This window comes from Mus musculus, chromosome 13 (genome assembly GCF_000001635.26).
Source record: "Mus musculus strain C57BL/6J chromosome 13, GRCm38.p6 C57BL/6J".
NCBI lineage: Eukaryota > Metazoa > Chordata > Mammalia > Rodentia > Muridae > Mus > Mus musculus.
This window is the reverse complement of record NC_000079.6, coordinates 94,544,700-94,567,314: the sequence shown is the minus strand read 5'-3', so window position 1 is coordinate 94,567,314 and position 22,615 is coordinate 94,544,700. Positions and strand designations below refer to the sequence as shown.

Sequence of the window (22,615 nt, the reverse complement as noted above, 5' to 3'; positions counted from 1 at the left end):
ATGACTACAGTCGTCACTGCTCTGGAGTATGACGTGGGAGATGAGCTGAGCCCAATATAAGCCAGCGAGTGTCAGGGCAGAGACAGAACACGTCTAGCACTGATGAGAACGGAACCATTAACGAGATGGCACTGCCTGTGTCAGAAAGGTCAACAAAACCATCTCAACTATAGTCCCGGCTGTCCTGGAACTCACTCTGTAGACCAGGCTGTCTCCGACCTCACAGAGATCCTCCTGCCTCTGCCTCCAGAGTGCTGGGATGGAAGCACACATCATCAAGCCCGACTTCTCAACCAGATTTTAAAAAGGTATCAGCCGGGCACACTGCTACACATCGGTAAGCCCAGTACTTGGAAGGTGGAGGCAGGAGGATCACAGCAAACAAAGGCAGCCTGGTCTATAAAGTCAGTTAGTTCCAAGCCAACCAGGGCTTGTCTCAAATGACAGCAGCGACAAAAACAAAGGCATTAGAAAAGTGTACTGGTTTATAAAGAATAATTTTAATAAAGATGGTTTCTTGCCTAAATTAGCAAATAAACAACTTATAGATATATGCTAATTTTCATACAGTTTTAAATAGCATATAAATCAATTGTGTACTAGTCAGTTTTGATAAAAGTCCAAAACCAAGATTTTTAAAGGAAAAAGGAACCAGGCTTATTTAGCAGCCTGGTAATCAGAGCTCTACAATTAAGTCTGTACAGAAAGAGCTGTTTTACTTTCCACAGAGGCTCCTGATGTTATGAAAGTGCTCATTAGCCATTCTGCAGCACGGTTAGAATGTCTGCCTAGTTTAGAGAGCTATGCCGTGCATTCCTGTCCTCCCAGCACAGGGGAGCAGAGGCAGGAGGATCTCAGGTTTAAGGCGAGCAGGCTGCTCAGTGAACCCATCTCCAAGAAGCAAACAGCTCACCTTGTTGGGAGAAGTTTCTCCACAGTGTGACCAGAAATATTTTGGAACAAAGAAAGTTCAGCCAGTAAGGATTAGGAGAGGCAAATGCTATTCATATACTCCTTTATTTACCTGATTATTCAGGGGTAATTTCATGATGACAATTGTCAATAACCAATTACAATACCAGGAAAATCAAAGAATGGGATTTTCAGAGATGCCATTTTTATTTATTTATTTTTGAAAAAGTATGCTATTTCCTTTTCACATACCAAGCTGAGAGGCCATGCGGACACGTTCCTTGCTAATTTTTGCTTACTGCTGTAAGAAGGACGATTGCCAAGCACTGATTCACACCCACTGTTCTCAAAACCCAGAAGGAAGATGAGGTCAAAAGAAGTCGGAGGGCAGAGAAAATGCTACTCGGACTGGGGAGCTGAGGAAATGGACAGTAAAATATATGTTCTTTGGTTAGCAAAGCGAGGAGGGGCGAGGAGTGCACACATGACAGACACAGCAGCATTCTAAAGCAGAGACAAGAATGTCGAGAGTGCGCTCTTCCTGCTGCCAGATGGAAGGGCTATTATTATAAATGAAAGGCAGCAGCAGTGGGTGCCAGGCACTTTTGTTGTGTGCCAGATTCTGAAGTCCAGATGTAAGCAGGTTACCCCTGGGACAGGACAGGCTTCAGCTCCCGCAGCAGAACAGAACCAATCACGGTTTTCTCGGTGTTGATGATAAGCTGGGCTGTGGAGCCTTCCTTCAGTTCCACTGTGACTAGCATCAGCGACCCACTGTGCACAGTTCTAGCTGCAAACCTGCAAAAACACATAAGAGAGACCTTTTATCCTGAGAGGGGAAAAGGAGGAGCAGACGGCATCCGTTCAAACAGGCTTAAAGTAACTCTTTTTCTTAATGACGCGATTTACTCAAGGAGCCTTACCGTTCCACACCAAAGCCAAGCATCCTTTAGAAAACCAATCAGCTGCCCAGCCCGTGCTTCCCACATGCAGGCAGGCCACCCGAGCGCATCTCACACACGGAACACGCAAAGGAGGCCTATGCTCCTCATTAGTCTGAGCGGCAGAAGCGTGTGGGCACTCTCCATTAGGCTGTACTTAGGAAACACCCCTTGTCCTGACGGCTAAAGTGTCACCACGCACAGGGCTGCTTCAAATGCACTGCCATAGTTTTATTTCTAAGACACAGTAAGAACTATTACCTTTCTCAAAGTGCTTGGAATTTTAATTCCTCATATCTGAAAAGGATGCAAGAAGTTAGATAATTTTATATACATTATAAAATTCTTCCTAAGTCTCAGTGGCTCACGTAAAATATTCAAATTCAATCTCTACTGTTAATGGTGACATGAAACAAAGTCACATGACAGCCGAGCGCCACCCCGTAGCCTCATTTAATATTCAGGACATTAGATCCTTCTTTTTGCTTTAGGATATAATAGAGGCAACTTGAGGTCTAATGTGCTATTACTAAATTCCAAGACACGAAGAAGCTACCAATTACATGGAATTAAAAGCAAAACGAGCCTTGTAACACTGCAGTCGACTGGAAAGCTGCCGGAGGGAGGGAGGCACAGCGGACTTCTGTCAACCCCGCTACTTCACTCTGCATGCACAGGGGACTGCAAGCCTCAGAGGAGGGCTGGCACCCCCTCCTAGGCCTCCATTGCCCCCTGCACATTTTGAGGGGAGGGAGTCTGATTGCAGGGATGATTGGAGAAAGACAAAGTTGCTGTACATGAGCTTCTGAACACACTAACAAGTGTGGAGCAGGTCTGTGACCTGCTGTGACCCCACTTTGCAGGGCCAATCCCCTTTCCCCTCTCTGGGTGACACGTGTCTGAATCTGAGCCATCTGCCTCAATTTGCGCGACATCTTCAGCCACAATGGCACCCAGTTAGCCCTGACAACAGCTCACAATACATACAAATAAAACTGCCGAGCTGACAGCATGCTGCGGACTATTCAAGAGCAAACCAACTGGTCAGTGTCTCATGTCTGACAATTAGCATGGGCCTCGCACAGAGCCAGCGGGGTCCTCAGGGATCTGTTTAATTACCATCAACATAAAAGAGGGAGTTTATCAGGAGACACTCAGAAAAACTTCACTCCCGACTTAATTAAAATATTAGCCACTTAAGCAGGAAGCAGATTCTCTTTAAATCAAAAGTAATTTCTTTTTTGAGTCTTAAAAAATGACATCAAGAGCTTATCTAACACATTAGATTCTTTTTCTTTTTAAAAATCTAACAAGTCGTGTTTGGCCTAAAGAGAACGATGGAAATGAGATCTTCACCGACAACAAGACAACCATCCTCATCTCACTTGGCTGAAAATATTCTCGGCGCTCTGACAACACATAGTAAAACACCAGCTAATGGTGCGTTAGCAAGGCGCGTCAGCAACCTTTCTAACCATTTTCTGCATAGCCTCAAACATGCTGGAAACTTGTAAGAATTAGAGACAGTTTCAACAGAGAGGTGAACCAGTTTAGGAGTGTAAATCACAACCATGTTCCTAAGGAGTTTTGTTTCATTTTTAAAAATAAGCTCCATATATATGTATGTATACACACACACACACACACACACACACACACACACACACACACACACATATATTTATATATATGTATATATGTATGTATATATCTGATTTTTGTATGGGCACACAAGAGGTGAGGCACTGTGGGCACCTCCTCCTTCTTCCCTTTGTGAGAATACATACCACTCCCTCATCTCTTATCACCCCTACAGATGAATGCACTTATCTTGTCTAAATTAAAAGGAAATATGCCTATGTGTCTGTGTGGGTGTCTGCAGGCCCACACAGTCTAGAAGAGGGCTGGGGCCCCCTGAAGCTGAGGGCATAGCCAGTTGTGAGTCACCTTAGGTAGATGCTACAAACTGAACACAAGACCGCTGGAAAGTCAGTTAGCCCGCTTAACTACTGAGCCATTTCTCCAGCCTCCATGTCTAAACTTTAAAGGCGGTTTAGCTTCATAGGAGAATGATAATTCTATAGTTTGCTAAACTAGTCACAAGGATACAGTGGCTCTATATTCCATTCATTTACTCAACTCTCCCCATAGATCTGGTCACCATACTTGTAATTCATTCAACAAATATTTCAACAGAGGTCTCTATCTGACAGGGCTATAATTATGTCAACAGCAGTCTTCTTAGTCCCTTTATTTACTTAACACTTGTGCCTTGGGACCTCAGAGAAGATTATGCCTGAATGGGAACACAGAGCACCATCTGAATGTCAGGCCGGCAGAGCCCCAAGGCACACTTCATTTCTCTTCCATTAACAACGGAAAGAGTTAATGTACAATAACACTGGCTAGGCAAAGACAAATGTCAGTATGTTTATAGAGATTAAAATCAGTATCCTGGGCATGTTTTTCAAATCCTGTTTTAAAATTCTCTGCCTGAAAGATCAGGCACAGGAAAGCCGGGGCGTCTGCTTAGACTGCAGCGGCAGAATGAGCAGAGCACTAAGCAAGCACCCTAGCAACCATGCCACTGCCCCTTAGACACACAGGCGGCTGTGTCCGGCTGGCAGTATGCAGGCTGGAAGCTGTGCCTTAAAGCAGGGACCAGGAGATCAGATGTCCTGACACGCCCACTTCACAGTTCAAAAAGAACGTATTTAATTGGAACATAGCATGATGACAATTGGCTTCTTTGGGTCTGTGGAAGGCAGAAAAACTTCCCAAAGTTACTCATCATTTAAATTCTGAATAAGCTATATATATTAGCATATTTTAAAATTATAGTTATAAAAAAGAATACTGGTTAGTAAACAATCATTAGAGACCTTAATTGTGAATATATGCTAAATTTGATGGGTGTTATCAGGTCCTCAGTACTTGGTCTTAAACAAGGTCCTATAGTGGCATTTTTTTTTTTCAGGAGGCAGAAGTTCTGACTGCTATAAAGTAGCTGTTTATACCATGTGACCAGAGGTGAGTGCTAACCATTCCCACAATTCCATCTGACCCATGGAGGCAGGGGACTGACAGAGATGAGGAGGTTGAGGCCACAGAACTGGAGGCATTTGCCTGAGACACAGGGCGAGTGCATGGCAGAGCAGGCACTCAAACTAAGGCATTATGAATACAGGTCATATGCAGTCTTTCAATAGATGCAAAAACACACTCAATATTTGCTTTTATCAGTCAACAGACTAATTTTCCGATTCTGTTATTATGTCAGAATCCTGAAGGAAGATTTTCTCTTTGCACAATTATGTGCTTACTTTGAATGGTCTGTAAGTCAAGGTGTCCTGACTTAATTCCCCTTCCTATTTTTATCCCTGTTCTTAGAGACTGAAAACGTTAAGTATCATCTGCTTAGTCCTTTCAAGTCCCCAGTCATAAGGACTATAAATCCTTTTGGATGGAGCTGTATCAGGGAGGGAACTCGGGAGATAGATAACCTGGGCACCATAAGTGAGGACAAGGGAGACTCAGGCAGGGTAGAGCTACCTTGTGCACAACAGCCCCATGTGACGAAAGGACGGCATCTGATGATGCTCATTCCATTCTAACAGAAGCACCCACTGTTGACAAGCCGGCAAGTGAAACGCTAGGTCGCATCCGTATGCCATCTCACTGAATGTCTTGTCCATTATCTCTAGCAGTTGACATTTAATCTTTGTTGAATTCATAAGATTCAAGAAAAAGGCCAACTAAGCTCATGTTGTGACCCAAGTGAGAAAAAAGTGCTGCACTCTTGTAAAAAGTTATTTTGTAACTACTGTAGGAATGATGAAACCGGTCACATAATAATAAATTCGGAATAAATATATTGTCTACAACTCATTTAAATCTGTCAGAAGCTGGCTATAAACTATAATGTTCCCTTTCTCCCCCTAGACAGGATGTGTTGCAGTTCACCTGCTGTAAAGCGAATACGCCAGCACATGAATGTGAGTAGCTCTGAGAGGTTGCGCCTGCTGGCCTGGGGCACCCACAAACGCCAGCTCCTTATGCAGAGGCAGACTCCTTGCACCCAACAACAGCTTGGCGACAAGCTTTTGTCTTCTCTTGGATAGTCTCCTGCTCTCTGATTTTTCTATTCTGAGTTCAATTTCCTCCTGCTTTCTGTTCTACTGGTTATCAGAAACTGTGACAATGGCCCACTCAGGCTAAAACTTTTTTTTCCCCGACTCATACATGAAGCCTTCAATTACTGCCTGCTGAAGCAGACAGAATCCTATTAGTAAGAAAGACGATCACAGGATGCACTGCCCTGCCCTAGCTGTATAAAAATAATTAGTCCAAAGTTGACAAATGTGTAATGAAGCCGCACAGTCGTTATGTGTAAGAAAGCCTGGCTTGAGTAGGGCCCTACACATCAATCCGAAGCCGTCTGGTCCGGAACATTATCTTCCCAAGGACACAACACTGTAAATCTTTACTGGTTCGGCTTAACACACTAGGGCGCTGCAGACGGACAACGGACAGAGGCTCTGCATGGTGCAGAGTTCTATTTGGCTGGCTATTAAGTGGCATTTAAAGTTCAGTCCATTATACAACAACAGGAAGGGAGACATTAACAAGAGATTAAGACTTAGAGAATTTATCCAAGACAAGTTTTTTAAAAAATTGACCTGGAACACTGGGAAAGAATCTCTCTAGCAAATAGGTGAAGAAAAAAAAAAAGGTAAGAAAACCAAACTTCCATTAGGATGTAGATAAAAACCATCCCAACTGTCAGCCTAGTGATCTAGTCTTTGTATAAAAAAAAAGCTAAAATTGAAGTGTTTCCTAAGGGAAACACGATGCCACCCTCCTACAGCACGTCTGGTCTGCCTGCTTGGTGGGGTGTGGACGAGACAGAGTTAACAACAGAAGCCAAAAGGAAAGCCCCTTTCTTTGATCCCTGACAAAACTGTCATCCCAGAGGGATTCTTTTCTTCTCGTTTTTTAAAAATATGAAAACATCTATTTATTCTTAGTAAACTTGAGCATTATAGAGTATTACCTAACTAAAAGAGAAATTAAACAAAACTTAAATACAGAATGTTTTAGAGGGAAAAAAATCAGCTGTGCAGTCTGGTTATGCCTGGAATATTTAGCTTGTCATTATGTGTAAAATTAACTGAGGTCCAAGTTTGTTTTCAAATGAGATGCTGTTCCTAGAGCCAGTAGGGTTCCCAAGTAGATCCAAAAGCAGTGCTGCCCTCTAGTGGACAACCACTCGCCAGCAGAAGGAGCACCGGTCATTAGCCTGTTTCCCAACTCTCAGCTCTGTTGGACTCAAAAGGTATCTTATTGGAGAAGAGACCCAGTCAGATACCATTGCATCAAAAAATGTTTATATAAACCCTCGTTTCAGGACAGATTAAATTGGGATTGGAAGTAGTCTTGGAGCTTCTGAAATGTGTGCATGGAGACAGCCAATGTCACAGGCTAAGCAAAAATTGCTTGCATTACAATCCTCAAAAATCACATGGAATTTAAATCTCCTAGAGGTTCTATGAGAAAAGAAAACAATAAACAAAAACAGTACCCTGGAGCCAGATGTGGTGGCTCACACCTATAATCTCAGCATCTGGGAGGCTGGGGCAAGTTCCAGGCCAGGCTAGGCTATAGGCAAGCCTGTATTGCAAAACAAACAAAACACACCACAGCATACCACACTAAGCAAGGAAAAACCCAAACTGAAACCTGCAGAAAAAACCACCAAAAATGCAGCCCTGACAACACTCACTCTCCGGATGCTGAGATGCTGAGACCCACTTTTCCAGTCCCTGCCTTGATCCTACCTCAGTTACATTTAAACTGTTTCCTCTAAAGACTCACTTCTGGGACAACGTCACAACAGCTAGCTCACTTGGTCTAGCCTTCCAGACTGTTCTAACTGGGACTTTATTTACGCCTCCAATTTCTCAACATACAGAGACTAGACAACAAATACTATAGCTAGCTTTCTTAAAGACTAATGATTTTTTTTTCTAATTTTCCTTCCCCCCCCCCCACCCCAATTCAATAGGAAGCAATTACAAGAAGACTGTCATCCTAATCGCTTAAATTGGGGTGGATGGTTTTGGTCACTTTTGAGTAATAAATATATTGTTGTCTTAGGGGATGATTTACAAGTAATTATGGTCTTAGACAGGGAAGAAACAAAATAGAGAGCTTAGACTCAGGGATTTCTATCTTGTCTTTCCTCTTCTTTCTCTCCTTTTCTTTTTCCTTTCCCTTTTCTTTTCTTCTTTTCCTTCCTTCCTTCCTTTCTCTTTCTTTCTTTCTTTCTTTCTTTCTTTCTTTCTTTCTTTCTCTTAGAGAGCGGGGGTAAAAAAGGAAGATCATAGAAATATTATAAAATATTAGACAAATAGGGGAGGACTGTTAAATCTTCTAAATTTAAAATATTTTATAGTCATAATCTTACATTGGCAAAGATCTTTATATTTTAATGCAAAATTGAGGCTATTTTTGTTACATTGGTACAGAATTTTGTATATTGATATAGGTTTAAGGTTTGTATTGGTATAAATCTTTATATATTGATACAAAGCAAGATTAATTTTGTTACAACATTATATATATGTGTGTATGTATATATACATATATATGTTTCAACTCTTATATAGGTATTATACTTATGCAACTCATTTAATAATATAATGTTGAGTCCCAATCCTTTAAAAATTGTTTAGGATAATTAAATAACACAAAATAACATTAAGTTAATCAAACTCCTGGTCTTGTCAGATACTAGTCTGGATTATCACAGACATATGCATCCTGTGTTGTACAGATAATAGGTAGTTGGAGACAGGCAATATTTGCTTGTTCACATATGCTATGAATAGATGGTCTTCACAAATCTCAGAGACTCACAGAACATGGCATTGAAACATGCTTTTTAAAAAAATTTTTTATTAAATTAAGGCTTTTTGACATTGAGACAGGTCTGCTCCTAACAGTACCCCCACTCCACTCAAAAGACGATAATGACTATCAATAACCTCCATATCGAGTTGCTTTAATTGTGGCAAGCTAGGCATGTTTCAACTGCAGACATCGTGTCCAAAAAGAACAAATGAACACAGGGAAGTTGACTGCCAAGTTCTGCCAATACAGGGTAAGCGAGTCCTTCATAATTCCTGCTTCACACAAGGTCTGTCAGATGTTCTGGGCCAGAAGGCTGAAGATAGATGCTCCAACATTACAGAGAATATTGGGACTGTCCAGGCAATTGGCTGTCTCTGTCATTTCTATAATTTTTGGAAGCTGCGTCCCTGTGCTTCCTGCACACACAGGTAATATTTACTCCTTCTCAGGTCTCTGGTGGGGTTGAAGTCTAGATAGTCAAAAGAATCTTGCTATAAGCTTAAATTGTTTAGGTATAAGAAAATGTTTTTAGGATGGTGTAGTGGCTATTCCTGGTTGTCAACTTGACAATATTTGGAATGAACTACAATCCGGAATTGGAAGGCTCACCAGTGACCCTTATCTGGAGGCTTGGAGATCCTTATCTGGATCTTGGTTTGAAGATCTTGAGCCATAGTGGCTATGGATTCCAGAAGATTGAATCTCCGAGTTAAGGAACACACCTTTAATCTGGGCTCCACCTTCTGCTGGAGACAATATAAGGACATTGGAAGAAGGGAGTCTAGCTCTTGCTATTGCTCCTTCGCCTGCTTGCTGCGTGAGACTGAGTAACTGCTAGATCCTTGGACTTCCATTCACAGCTGCGACTGAACAATTGTTGGGAATTGGGCTGCCGACTGTAAGTCATCAATAAATTCCTTTACTATTTAGAGACTATCCATAAGTTCTGTGACTCTAGAGAACCCTGACTAATACAGAAGTTGGTACCAGGAGTGGTTCTAGAGTAACAGAAGTACAAGGATGAATCTTTTAAAATTCTGGAATTGGCTTGTTGATCCACCAGCACTTTCAACTATTGAAACCTCTCCAGATTCTCTCCCTCCTGGGAGCTCAGAGAATTTTGAAGACCCATGGTTGAAACTATATTCCGAACTTAAAGAAGCTAATGCCCTTGATTTTCTTAATGAATTAGGTGATTCAGTGCACAAAGCTTTCTACAAGATGGGGAAAAAATCGAAAAATGATTTTACTGGCTGGCTGCTCTTAGTATCTGTGGAAAAAATGATGAATGAAAGGAAGGAGTTGTGTGATAAAATCGAAAGGCTCCAGACACAAGTAAACGATCTAAAAGTTGCTAAGTGTGTCCTTGAGGAGAATCTTCTCTCTTGTAGCAATAGAGCTCAAGTTGCAGAAAATCAAACAGAAACTCTCATTGTAAGGTTGGCTGAACTACAGCGAAAATTCAAGTCTCAGCCTCAGAGTGTGTCGACAGTTAAAGTAAGGGCTCTAATTGGCAAAGAATGGGATCCTACAACATGGGATGGGGATGTGTGGGAAGACCATGTTGAAGCTGAGAATTTTGAATCCTCAGATTCTCAAGGGTTTGCCCCACCTGAGGAAGTAGTACCCTCAGCCCCACCTCTTGAAATAATGCCTTCCCCACATGAGGAAATTAATTTTGCAGAGTCTGCTCACGGCCCACCAATAGTTTCTTCTAGACCTGTAACCAGACTCAAAGCAAAACAGGCTCCTAGAGGGGAGGTAGAAAGTGTAGTCCATGAGGAAATTCGCTACACTACTAAGGAGCTTAATGAGTTTGCTAATTCATTCAAGCAGAAACCTGGTGAATATGTGTGGGAATGGATTTTAAGGGTGTGGGATAAGGGTGGAAGGAACATAAAACTAGAGCAGGCTGAGTTTATTGACATGGGTCCTCTGAGTAGAGATTCTAGGTTTAATACGGAAGCTCGCATAGTTAAAAAAGGTGTCAAAAGTTTGTTTGAATGGTTGGCTGAGGTGTTTATCAAAAGATGGCCTACTGGAAATGACTTGGAGATGCCTGATATTCCGTGGCTTAGTGTTGATGAAGGGATTTTAAGACTTAGGGAAATTGCAATGCTAGAGTGGATATATTGTGTAAAGCATAATTGTCCACAATGGGAAGGTCCAGAAGATATGCCTTTCACTAGCTCTATAAGACGCAAATTGGTGAGAGGGGCACCAGCACATTTGAAGGGTTTTGTTCTTTCCCTTTTCCTTGTGCCAGATCTTAGCATTGGAGATGCTTCTGCTCAATTAGATGAATTAAATTCACTGGGTTTAGTTGGATTCCGAGGTAACAAGGGCCAGGTGGCAGCATTGAATCGCCGGAGACAAGGTGATTCTAGTTATTATAATGGACAGCGTAGACAAAAGAATGTTTATAATAACATACCCAGTAATGGTCAGCACAGGAGAGGTGAAATTTATAATGGCATGACTCGGTTGGACCTTTGGTACTGGCTAACCAATCATGGTGTTTCCAGGAATGAAATACATAGGAAGCCTACTGCATATTTGTTTGATCTGTATAAGCAGAAAAATTCTCAAACAAATGAAAGAAAGGCTACATTAGATCGTGGTAAACAGCCAAATGAAAGAAAGGCTACATTAGATCGTGGTAAACAGCAATCTCGGCCAGTGAATCAATTTCCAGACTTGAGACAGTTTGCAGATCCAGAACCCCTTGAATGAAGGGGTGGCCAGGTTCCGCTGAGGAAGGATCTTGATAAGACACTCAAAGGTTTTGCTGTTACCCTTTCTCCAGTTCTTCCCCAGAGGGACCTACGGCCTTTTACAAGGGTAACTGTACACTGGGGAAAAGGAAATAATCAGACTTTTCGGGGTCTGCTGGATACTGGTTCTGAGTTGACACTGATCCCAGGGGATCCCAAGAAACATTGTGGCCCTCCAGTTAAAGTAGGGGCTTATGGAGGGCAGGTGATTAATGGAGTTTTGACTGATGTCCGACTCACAGTAGGTCCAGTAGGTCCCCGGACACATCCTGTGGTGATTTCCCCAGTTCCAGAATGTATAATTGGGATAGATATACTCAGAAATTGGCAGAATTCTCATATTGGTTCCCTGAACTGTAGAGTGAGGGCTATTATGGTTGGAAAGGCCAAATGGAAGCCTTTAGAGTTGCCTCTGCCAAAGAAAATAGTGAATCAAAAACAGTATCGTATTCCTGGAGGAATTGCAGAAATTACTGCCACTATCAAGGACTTGAAAGATGCAGGGGTGGTGGTTCCCACTACATCTCCGTTTAACTCTCCTATCTGGCCAGTGCAGAAAACAGATGGATCATGGAGAATGACAGTTGATTATCGAAAACTAAATCAAGTAGTAACTCCAATTGCAGCTGCTGTACCAGATGTAGTTTCGTTACTTGAGCAAATTAACACATCTCCTGGCACCTGGTATGCGGCTATTGATCTGGCAAATGCCTTCTTCTCAGTACCTGTCCATAAGGACCACCAGAAGCAATTTGCTTTCAGTTGGCAAGGCCAACAGTATACCTTCACAGTTCTGCCTCAAGGATATATTAACTCTCCTGCCCTGTGTCATAATTTAGTTAGAAGGGATCTTGATCGTTTGGATCTTCCACAAAATATCACATTGGTGCACTATATTGATGACATTATGCTGATTGGACCAAGTGAGCAGGAAGTAGCAACCACTTTGGACTCATTGGTAACACATATGCGTATCAGAGGATGGGAAATAAATCCAACCAAAATTCAAGGACCATCTACCTCAGTGAAATTCTTAGGAGTCCAGTGGTGTGGGGCATGCAGAGATATTCCTTCTAAGGTGAAAGATAAGTTATTGCACCTAGCCCCTCCTACAACCAAGAAAGAAGCACAACGTTTAGTGGGTCTATTTGGATTCTGGAGACAACACATCCCTCACTTGGGTGTGTTACTTAGGCCTATTTACCAAGTGACTCGGAAAGCTGCTAGCTTTGTGTGGGGCCTGGAACAGGAGAAGGCCCTTCAACAGGTCCAGGCTGCTGTGCAGGCTGCTCTACCACTTGGACCATATGACCCAGCAGACCCGATGGTACTTGAGGTGTCTGTGGCTGATAGAGATGCTGTTTGGAGCCTCTGGCAGGCCCCTGTAGGTGAATCACAGAAAAGACCTTTGGGATTTTGGAGCAAAGCTCTGCCATCATCTGCAGACAACTATTCTCCCTTTGAAAAACAGCTCTTGGCCTGCTATTGGGCCTTAGTGGAAACTGAACGTTTGACAATAGGACACCAAGTTACTATGCGACCTGAACTACCCATCATGAGCTGGGTACTATCAGACCCTGCAAGTCATAAAGTGGGACGCGCACAGCAGCAGTCTATTATCAAATGGAAGTGGTATATACGTGATCGGGCCAAAGCAGGTCCTGAAGGCACAAGCAAGTTACATGAAGAAGTTGCTCAAATGCCTATGGTTTCTACTCCTGTTACAATGCCATCTGCTCCCAAACATGTGCCTATAGCCTCATGGGGTGTTCCCTATGATCAACTGACCGAAGAGGAGAAGACTAGAGCCTGGTTTACTGATGGCTCTGCACGTTATGCAGGCACCACCCAGAAGTGGACAGCTGCAGCATTACAACCCCTTTCTGGGACAACCCTGAAAGACACAGGTGAAGGGAAATCTTCACAGTGGGCAGAACTTCGGGCAGTACACATGGTATTACAGTTTGTTTGCAAGAAGAAATGGCCAGATGTACGATTATTCACTGACTCATGGGCTGTAGCCAATGGATTGGCTGGATGGTCAGGCACTTGGAAAGATCACAATTGGAAAATTGGTGAGAAAGACATCTGGGGAAGAAGTATGTGGATAGATCTCTCCAAATGGGCAAAGGATGTGAAGATATTTGTGTCCCATGTAAATGCTCACCAAAAGGTGACTTCAGCCGAGGAGGAGTTCAATAATCAAGTGGATAAGATGACCCGTTCTGTGGACAGTCAGCCTCTCTCCCCAGCCATCCCTGTCATTGCTCAATGGGCACATGAACAAAGTGGCCATGGTGGTCGAGATGGAGGTTATGCTTGGGCTCAGCAACACGGGCTTCCACTCACCAAAGCTGACCTGGCTACAGCTGCTGCTGATTGCCAGATCTGCCAACAGCAGAAACCAACACTAAGTCCCAGATATGGCACCATTCCTCGAGGTGACCAGCCAGCAACCTGGTGGCAGGTTGACTACATTGGACCACTTCCTTCATGGAAAGGACAGCGTTTTGTTCTTACTGGAGTAGATACTTATTCTGGTTATGGATTTGCTTTTCCTGCACGTAATGCCTCTGCTAAAACCACCATTCACGGATTGACAGAATGCCTCATCTATCGTCATGGTATTCCACACAGTATTGCTTCTGACCAAGGAACTCATTTCACAGCCAGAGAAGTACGACAGTGGGCCCACGATCATGGAATTCACTGGTCTTACCACGTTCCCCATCATCCTGAAGCAGCTGGTCTGATAGAAAGATGGAATGGCCTTTTGAAGATGCAGTTACAGCGCCAATTAGGTGGTAACAGCTTGGAAGGCTGGGGCAGAGTTCTTCAGAAGGCAGTATATGCTTTGAATCAGCGCTCGATATATGGTACAGTTTCACCCATAGCCAGGATTCATGGGTCCAGGAATCAAGGGGTGGAAAACGGAATAGTTCCACTTACTATCACTCCTAGTGACCCTCTAGGAAAATTTTTGTTTCCTGTCCCCATAACTCTAGGTTCTGCTGGCTTAGAAGTTTTGGCTCCAGAGAGGGGAGTGCTCCTACCAGGAGCTACAACAAACATTCCACTGAACTGGAAGCTCAGACTTCCCCCTGGTCATTTTGGGCTTCTAATGCCCTTAAACCAACAGGCTAAAAAAGGAATAACAGTGTTAGGAGGGGTGATAGATCCAGATTACCATGGGGAAATTGGATTACCTCTTCACAATGGTGGTAAGCAAGATTATGTCTGGAGTGTAGGAGATCCCTTAGGGCGTCTCTTAGTACTACCATGTCCTGTGATTAAAGTCAATGGGAAACTACAACAGCCTAATCCAAGCAGGATGACAAAGGACGCAGACCCATCAGGAATGAAGGTATGGGTCAATCCTCCAGGAAAAGAGCCAAGACCTGCTGAGGTGCTGGCTGAAGGAGAAGGAAATACAGAATGGGTAGTAGAGGAAGGTAGTTATAAATACCAATTAAGGCCACGTAACCAGTTGCAGAAACGAGGATTATAAAGTAATATGAATGCCCATTGTAAATTTACTAATGCGTTAGCGATTGTACGAGGGATAGTTATATCATGTTAGGCATATTTACAACCTTGTTATTGTTTCATGTGAACATGAGATATTATTTGTGTCAAGTTGACAAGGGGTGGATTGTAGTGGCTATTCCTGGTTGTCAACTTGACAATATTTGGAATGAACTACAATCCGGAATTGGAAGGCTCACCAGTGACCCTTATCTGGAGGCTTGGAGATCCTTATCTGGATCTTGGTTTGAAGATCTTGAGCCATAGTGGCTATGGATTCCAGAAGATTGAATCTCCGAGTTAAGGAACACACCTTTAATCTGGGCTACGCCTTTCATCTGGGATTAAAGGTGTGGTGGAACACACCTTTAATCTGGGCTCCACCTTCTGCTGGAGACAATATAAGGACATTGGAAGAAGGGAGTCTAGCTCTTGCTATTGCTCCTTCGCCTGCTTGCTGCGTGAGACTGAGTAACTGCTAGATCCTTGGACTTCCATTCACAGCTGCGACTGAACAATTGTTGGGAATTGGGCTGCCGACTGTAAGTCATCAATAAATTCCTTTACTATTTAGAGACTATCCATAAGTTCTGTGACTCTAGAGAACCCTGACTAATACAGATGGTAATACAAGTTAGGATAAAACTTGAGTTAAATACAAATCTTTAAATATGCCAAGATAGGATAGATAAACTTTTTTTATTCATTGCCAAATACTATGGATTGGACATCATAATGAGTATATCATAGCTTATAGTTTTCATAATTGTTTCATAATTATTATAGTGGTATTCAATTTATATTTAAAAGAAAAAGAACCTTTTATTAGACTGAAAAGGGGGGATTGTCTCTGGAATGGCAGTCACTTCTTGGTGAGGGACCTAATAATTGCCTTTCTTTCATCCTTAGGTTGATTGAACTTGGGATCGTGTATGTGGGTTTGTGTTGAAGTTAGTCCTGGTTCTGCCTCCCAGACCCTTGCTCCCAGATATAAGACTCAGACTCAAAATATATTTATAAACACCTTGGCCATTTAGCAAGGCCTTTCTCTGGCTAGATATAACTTAAAATACCTCATTTATTCTAGCCTACATTCTGCCATGCGGCTGGTTACCTGTGCTTAGGTACCATACGTCCATCTCATCACATCGTCCCAGAGACTCTCCAGCCTGGCTCTATCCCAGAATCTCTCCTGCTTCCCTATTTCCTGCCTAAGCCATAGGCCATCAGGCGGTCAATGGCACACAGGTTTTCTGATGCTACCAGTTGGTTAGGATATCATGTTTGCTTCCTCAGCTGAGGTTTAAAAGCAATAGTGTTCTAGGTCTTTGAAGTAAATTCCGTAAAACATACATAATATATACTTGGCCCTTGCCTGCCTCAGTCCTGCTCTTCTCACAGAACTGGAGCTTGAGCCGCACTCAGGCAAACGCTCTGCCACTCGGCTGCACTGGCGGCCCATGCTTTACTCTCTCTAGAGTCAGTCTCCTGTCCAGGCCGACCTCGAACTCACTCAGTGGCCAAGGCAGGCCTCGGACTTTCTATGCTGCCTCAGTCTGAGTAGTTGAGCACATGTCTACACTCCTGGGCTAGCTCCCGTGTGCCCACTGTGCATACTTCTGCAGAGTCATCCAGCCTACTTCTCTTAGGGACTCACACACGTTTTAAAATTGGTATTTAGCCAAAAATATTCGAAATTTGAGAAGTTGTAGGAATCCACTATTTCAAAGGAAGGCAATGGAAGTTTTATTGACTGACTGGTCAGGAAGAATACAATGGCGCTGTTAGAAGTCCTGTAAGAAAGAAATGATCTTGAAAAGGAAGGAGAACACACATCACTTTGTTTATAACAAAATGTAACCCTGAAGTACCAGTAGTCAAAAGCTTTCCATGTTTGGCATTTAAGAATACTACGTCAGCTATGTTTACAGACATCAGAGTGAGTAGCCTGAGTCTTCCATAAACTTGAAAGCTCTTGGAGAAAAGAAGAGAACTCATTAAAAGCCTTGCAGGATTTCAGTGTCGTCAGCACATGATAGCTAGGCTTAGAGAAAAGAACAGCGTCCCACCGGGAAATATGCCAAGCATTGCAGCCCTAACAAAACACAGCTTAAAAATACTAAACTGTCAATTTAGGTTTATTAAATGCTAACCAGCAATTGTTATTTCTTTCAAGTGAGATTTAAAAAAGCACTGGGATGGATTTTATAAACAATTAAAAGAACGGCAGTGTTAGGTTATCAGCAAGATAACTTCAATCAGTTTGATTTAAAAAAAAATGTCAATGAGGTGCTCATGGCCTGGAAGCCTTTACAAATATTTAGGGCACTGGAAGCCATCATTTTTTTCAACACTTGAAATATTTTCAGGTGCAGTAGACCTGAGTGGCAAGTTGGGGTAGCACAGTTTATTCACTCCATATAGCCTCCGCCAGGCTGCAGAGCCCAAGGCCAGACCATTAATGATGGAGCTAAACAGAAAAGCACCGTGGGAGCCTGGCACCCAGGGACAGAGCTCATTAGGGCTGAGTGCTATGCGTGCACTGAAGTCACATGGAGACTCAGAGTTATCTGTGTCCTTTGCATTAGCAGTAATAACTAAGCAATGGCTGTGATTTTAATTAAAGTCATTTGAATAGGTAAGAGGCTGTAAACCTCCAGAACAAGTTTCAGGAAAATTATGTGATAATAAAGATTATAAAACTGGCCTTTGAATCTCAGATCTGTTTTCATTCTCAGACATGTCTTTCTCTTCTCTAATAAACTGTCTCTATTTCTGTCAGTAGAAAACAAAAAACCAACAACCAAACAAAACCAGAACAGCACAGCCTGTGCCGCTTGCCTCTCAGACCGTCTTCCAGCACAGATCGCTTTCATGTCATTTAGCTTTAATTACAAAAGTAATTTTACTTCTTTTCATCTCAGAAATAAAAATCTGCAAGACTGACTTTTGTTTACCAAGGCGCAAAAAACACAACCCAATAACTTCCACACAAAAACTAAAGCAACAGCCGGGCACGAGCCTCGATCTCCCGGGTTCTGCACATAAGGAGAGCTACAACACCGTAGACCTCGGCAGTTGTAGACTAGAGCGAACTTCGCAGAAGCCAGAAGCTAAGCCGACAACACCAGCCTTGTTGTCTATTTTCAGGCTCTCACAAATACTAAAGAAAAGCACAGGAAGGGGAAGGAAGACCCGAGGGCTGGGCAGCTCTGCTGAAGAGCTTGCTTGTCGTGTACAAACCAAGGAGGGAAACTGAGAACCAAGTGCTCTCCTTGTCCTGACTGGCTTTATTCTCTCTCCGTGTGAGCAGCACTACTTGACAGACAGTTGAGTCTGCTTACATTAATCACCGCTCTCCGAGAGAGGGACAGGGGTTCGGGGTCCAGCCCTTCTCTTGCTGTAACCAAAGTAAAAGCAAAGTACACCTGCTTTCTGCGCTGCACACACTCTTGGCTCTGTCCCCCAGAGCCCATGATGTAAACAATGGCCTCCGCGGAGGGCAGGCCCACTTCCTCTGTAGTCGGCAGTCACAGGAGTTCAGTTCCGCCCCAGCTTTAGCTTCCTAACCATCTCCAAAAAGACGTGAAGGTAAGTCCACCAGGAGAATGAACACCCTGGCCCAGGCAGCAGGTCTAACATCCAAACCACCCTCCGCACACTTCACAGGGAGCCCTCTCTTCTTCCGGGCCAATTGGAAGAAAAACAAACAGGCCTTGTGGCCATCTTTCCTCCCGTACCTGGCAACGGCATGCGAAGGAGCACACCAAAGGCAGTGCTGGGATACTGTTTGTAGTGGAAGCGTGCCGTGATGTGATGTGATGGGTTAGGGATCCCTCCTCTGACCTCACAAAGCCCTCTTGAACAACTATGTAGCTATGAGGGGGTTCTCCTTGTCTTTACTTTCACTTGAAGCCTCGGGCTCACCAGAATAGTGTGTGACCAGGGGACGGGGCCTGGATGCTGGGCTTCCAGCCCCTTACACATCAGAAGCAGCTCGAGGGAGTGCTGGTCAGGGGGCTGCATCTGTACTGCCCAATGCCCCAGTCTACTTACTGTCTGAGGAGAGTTTCCCAAGAAATTCAAGTCCAGAAGAATAAGGTGACTTCTTAACAGCCTTATAAAAAGGCATCTTTAAAAAAGGTATTATAAAATGCAGCTGTCATCTCAGCATCCTTCAGAAACAGCCATGCCAGTATCAGAAGGATGCTATGAAATGAGATGGGGCTTTGACCCAAACCCATCAACCAAACAGACCACCCCTGCATAGGGTTACTACTGCCAAAGTAAAGAATGAGTTAAGAATTACACTTGTGAATACACGCATTCTCTCCACACCACAGGTCACTCAGACTACCTGTGTACGTTATCTTGGCTGGAAGGCACAGCACCGAGGTTGGCCACATTTACAACCTTCTGGAGGATCATGGAGGGAGTGAAGTTCTGTGGAGCAGCGATGAGTGTAGCCGAAGTCTCGTTCATTCCAGTGAGCGTTCCTGCAACAGCAAAGGGAGGCTGTTCCATTGGCCTTGCTGGGGAGGGACCTCAACAGCTTTAAGCTCACAGTCAAACCTCAAACGTTTTCTCAATGGAAGGGAAACAATTTAGAATTTAATGTATAAAGTAGTTACATAAAATTAAAACAATACCAGAATTTCTAAGATAAAAGAAACTTTTTTCGCTGTGTAGGATAATACATAGGATGTTTTTTCACTGTGTAGGATAATACATAGGATGTTGTAAAAGACAAACAGAACACTCTTTATAAATCTTTAACTAGTATAGGATAAAACATAAGAATTCTAAATAAGGTTTTAACTTCAGCCCCTTTGAAAATGTACCAAGGATCATGTGAACTGCCTCGATCTTACTTGGGTATATACTTAATATCATTAGCGGTTTATCCTGCTCCTTCCAAGATTAGCACCATGACTCTGACACAGTGGTCTAGTCCCAGCAGCGTTACCTGATCGGTGGCTTCCGGGTGCCAGGTCAGTAAGGTCAGCCAGCAAGGACTGGAAGTCACACAATAGTTATGCAGTCCTACAACACTGAAGCACTACGCTACACTCAACAATAAAGCCATTTGTCTGGTGAACAGAAGTCGAGCCTAAGACACAAATGGGAATTTCTGAAGCAGGAAGCTTGACAGAGGGAAAAATGTAAATCACACAATTCTAAATTCTGAGATATTTCAAATAATATTAAAAAAAAAAAACACTAAGTGAAGTCAAATTCAGAACAAACCCCACAGTTAACAACAGCTATGCCATTAACATCAGAGCCGACTATGGAAATGTCCAGGCAGCAAACTCTTGGGGAAATACTAAAATGTAGTATGTGGGCTAAAAACCAAAATGATGATTATAAATGCCGTCTATCTGCATCTGTGCCGTAAGTCATGAACACTAATGGTGTCTATTAAACATAAAAACTTTTTGAGACATCTGATCATATGGACAATACATGTACACAATTTATAAAAATGGTAAATTTTGATTTCGTGTTTTCAAAGACCATATACAGTCCTTCTTATTTAACCTCAAAGCGTATACGTGCACTTTAGTTATTTACTGCAGAGGAAATCTGAACAACTCAAAGGTCTCTCTGATCAACAGTACAAAGACACTAAAGGTTAAGAGCACTGTAAATACCCTGTTCCTAGCCATCAGATAAAAACCAGAACCATCTATGCCCGACAAGGACACGCTTGCTAACCACTCGCAGCCCCGGAACAGGACACTCTGTCTTAGGCCGCTTAACTTCAACATTAGGCAGAAGCTTTAACAAGTACACATGCGGCCAAACTGTGCTTTTAAGTGAAGCGCAGAGGCTGACATAAGACTGCCGGGAGATGTGTGTACTCATTTAGGATTTAAACCGTCTCCATTAAGCTCTATTGAAGAGCAACCGCTGAATAAATGAATGCAACTATGTTTATGTTAAAAGCCTGTTTCCCGCAGCATGTAATTAAAGGAAATGCTGTACAAAGCCAGTACTTTTGCCAAGCTCCTGCAAATGGAAAGATGGATAGCACTCAGAGAAGTGAATGCATTGCTTCATATTTAACCTTAACACTCTTGTCATTAATGGTTTGTCTAACTTGGTCTATAAAAGACAAGGTACTGCTCCATTGAAGTAAAATTAAAAAAATCAACTAAACCATGCTTTTCAGAACAGAAGATTCATTATCGCCAGCTAATGTATTGGCATAAAGCAAAGTAACATCCTATCGAGTGAGGCACACGCTCAATCTGCCTTTCCACCCCCCCCTTTATTTTTAACTCATGCTGTTTTATTGTTATAGGCAATTTGTACCACTCAGCATGACAGTGTAAACTGAATCAAGATTAATTTACATGCAAAAGAACACTTAGGAGAGCAGCATGGTAAGCAAATGTATTGTCTCGATTGCTGAGGTGGAAAGGAACCTGGAAAGGGAAAGGCACCCTAATTAAGGGCATCAAATATGATTGCTTGTGCTAGTTAAGGGCCAGAAAATAGCAAATGCCTGACCATTTAAGGAATTAGCATCTTGCAAGTTTGGAACCCATAGGATGGGTGAATAAATCACAATAAAATTAGGCAAGCATTCTAGGTTTCTTAAACCAGAGATTTTGCTTAATGAAAATATATCAGGTATTCTCAAATTAACAAGAAAGAAAAACATGCCATGGTGATCATGAATGTTTGCCTATATATGAATAAAAGTCAAGGTTCAGGGACGTACGTTGAAGTTGCTTTGGTCTCACTGAAACTTAACATTTTCTTCAAGATATCAGACAAGATTTAATTTAGGCTCATCAGATGTAATTAATAGCTAAAATGAAAACCAGGGAATACAATAAAATCTTATTTTAAAAGATTTTTCTAAATTTTAGATTTGCAATTTAGATGGCGGGAGTAGAATGATGGGAAGAAGGCAGGCCGGAATAAACCACAGGCTAAGACTTTTGAAGTGAAACTGTCTGAAGAAACTAGATTCATTTTTTCAGTACACATCACAGTATTGAAAGGCTCTCACACATAGCTCATTAACTAACTGTAATACTCGAACTCGAAACAAATAAATCACACTTCAGTCGAAGGCTCAATAATATGAATACTGTAACACTTTCAATATACAGGACGGTCCAGGCTGACTGAGCACTTGGCCTGCAGTCCTGCTGCTCTGACCAAGTAAGTCCAGCAGCCGAGGAAGACTGACGGATCAGGTAGCATGCTTGAAATAAAGCTGTAGTTTTAAGCAACAGGGATGTGTAGCATGTCTGCTAAGACCACTTCTAATAGTTTACATATTTTCAGTTTTGTTCATCTTTGCAATAAAATGGAACCCAATTCCTCCTGTTTCTTTATAATTTTTCAATCCTAATAAATACACGTAATGCACTTTTTGAGTTATAAATCTCTGTCCTGTGAAATGAAATAATTGTGTATGTTAAGGGTATTTATTCAAGTAGAAACAGGATTTAAAGCTAGTGTGTAACAAAGCATACACACACTTCCCCAATTTACTTCAATTTTACCTTCTAGAACTTTACACTGACAAAT

The 22,615-nt window shown here is 42.5% G+C and overlaps 1 protein-coding gene across 4 annotated transcripts in view; it reads right to left on the bottom strand.

Annotated features, from left to right (window-relative positions):
• Positions 1 to 998: 998 nt before the first annotated feature.
• Ap3b1 (adaptor-related protein complex 3, beta 1 subunit) overlaps positions 999 to 22,615 on the bottom strand; it is a 207,357-nt gene continuing 185,740 nt past the window's right edge. For all 4 annotated transcript variants that reach the window (XR_001780749.1, XR_382728.3, NM_009680.3 and 1 more), the window contains 2 exons: positions 19,422 to 19,560; positions 999 to 1,710 (listed from right to left, as the gene is read on the bottom strand). Coding sequence is in view for 2 of the 4 variants with exons in the window: in NM_009680.3 (NP_033810.2) it covers positions 1,557 to 1,710; positions 19,422 to 19,560 (293 nt within the window). In the remaining 2 variants the exon portion in view is untranslated. The remainder of the gene's footprint in view (positions 1,711 to 19,421; positions 19,561 to 22,615) is intronic.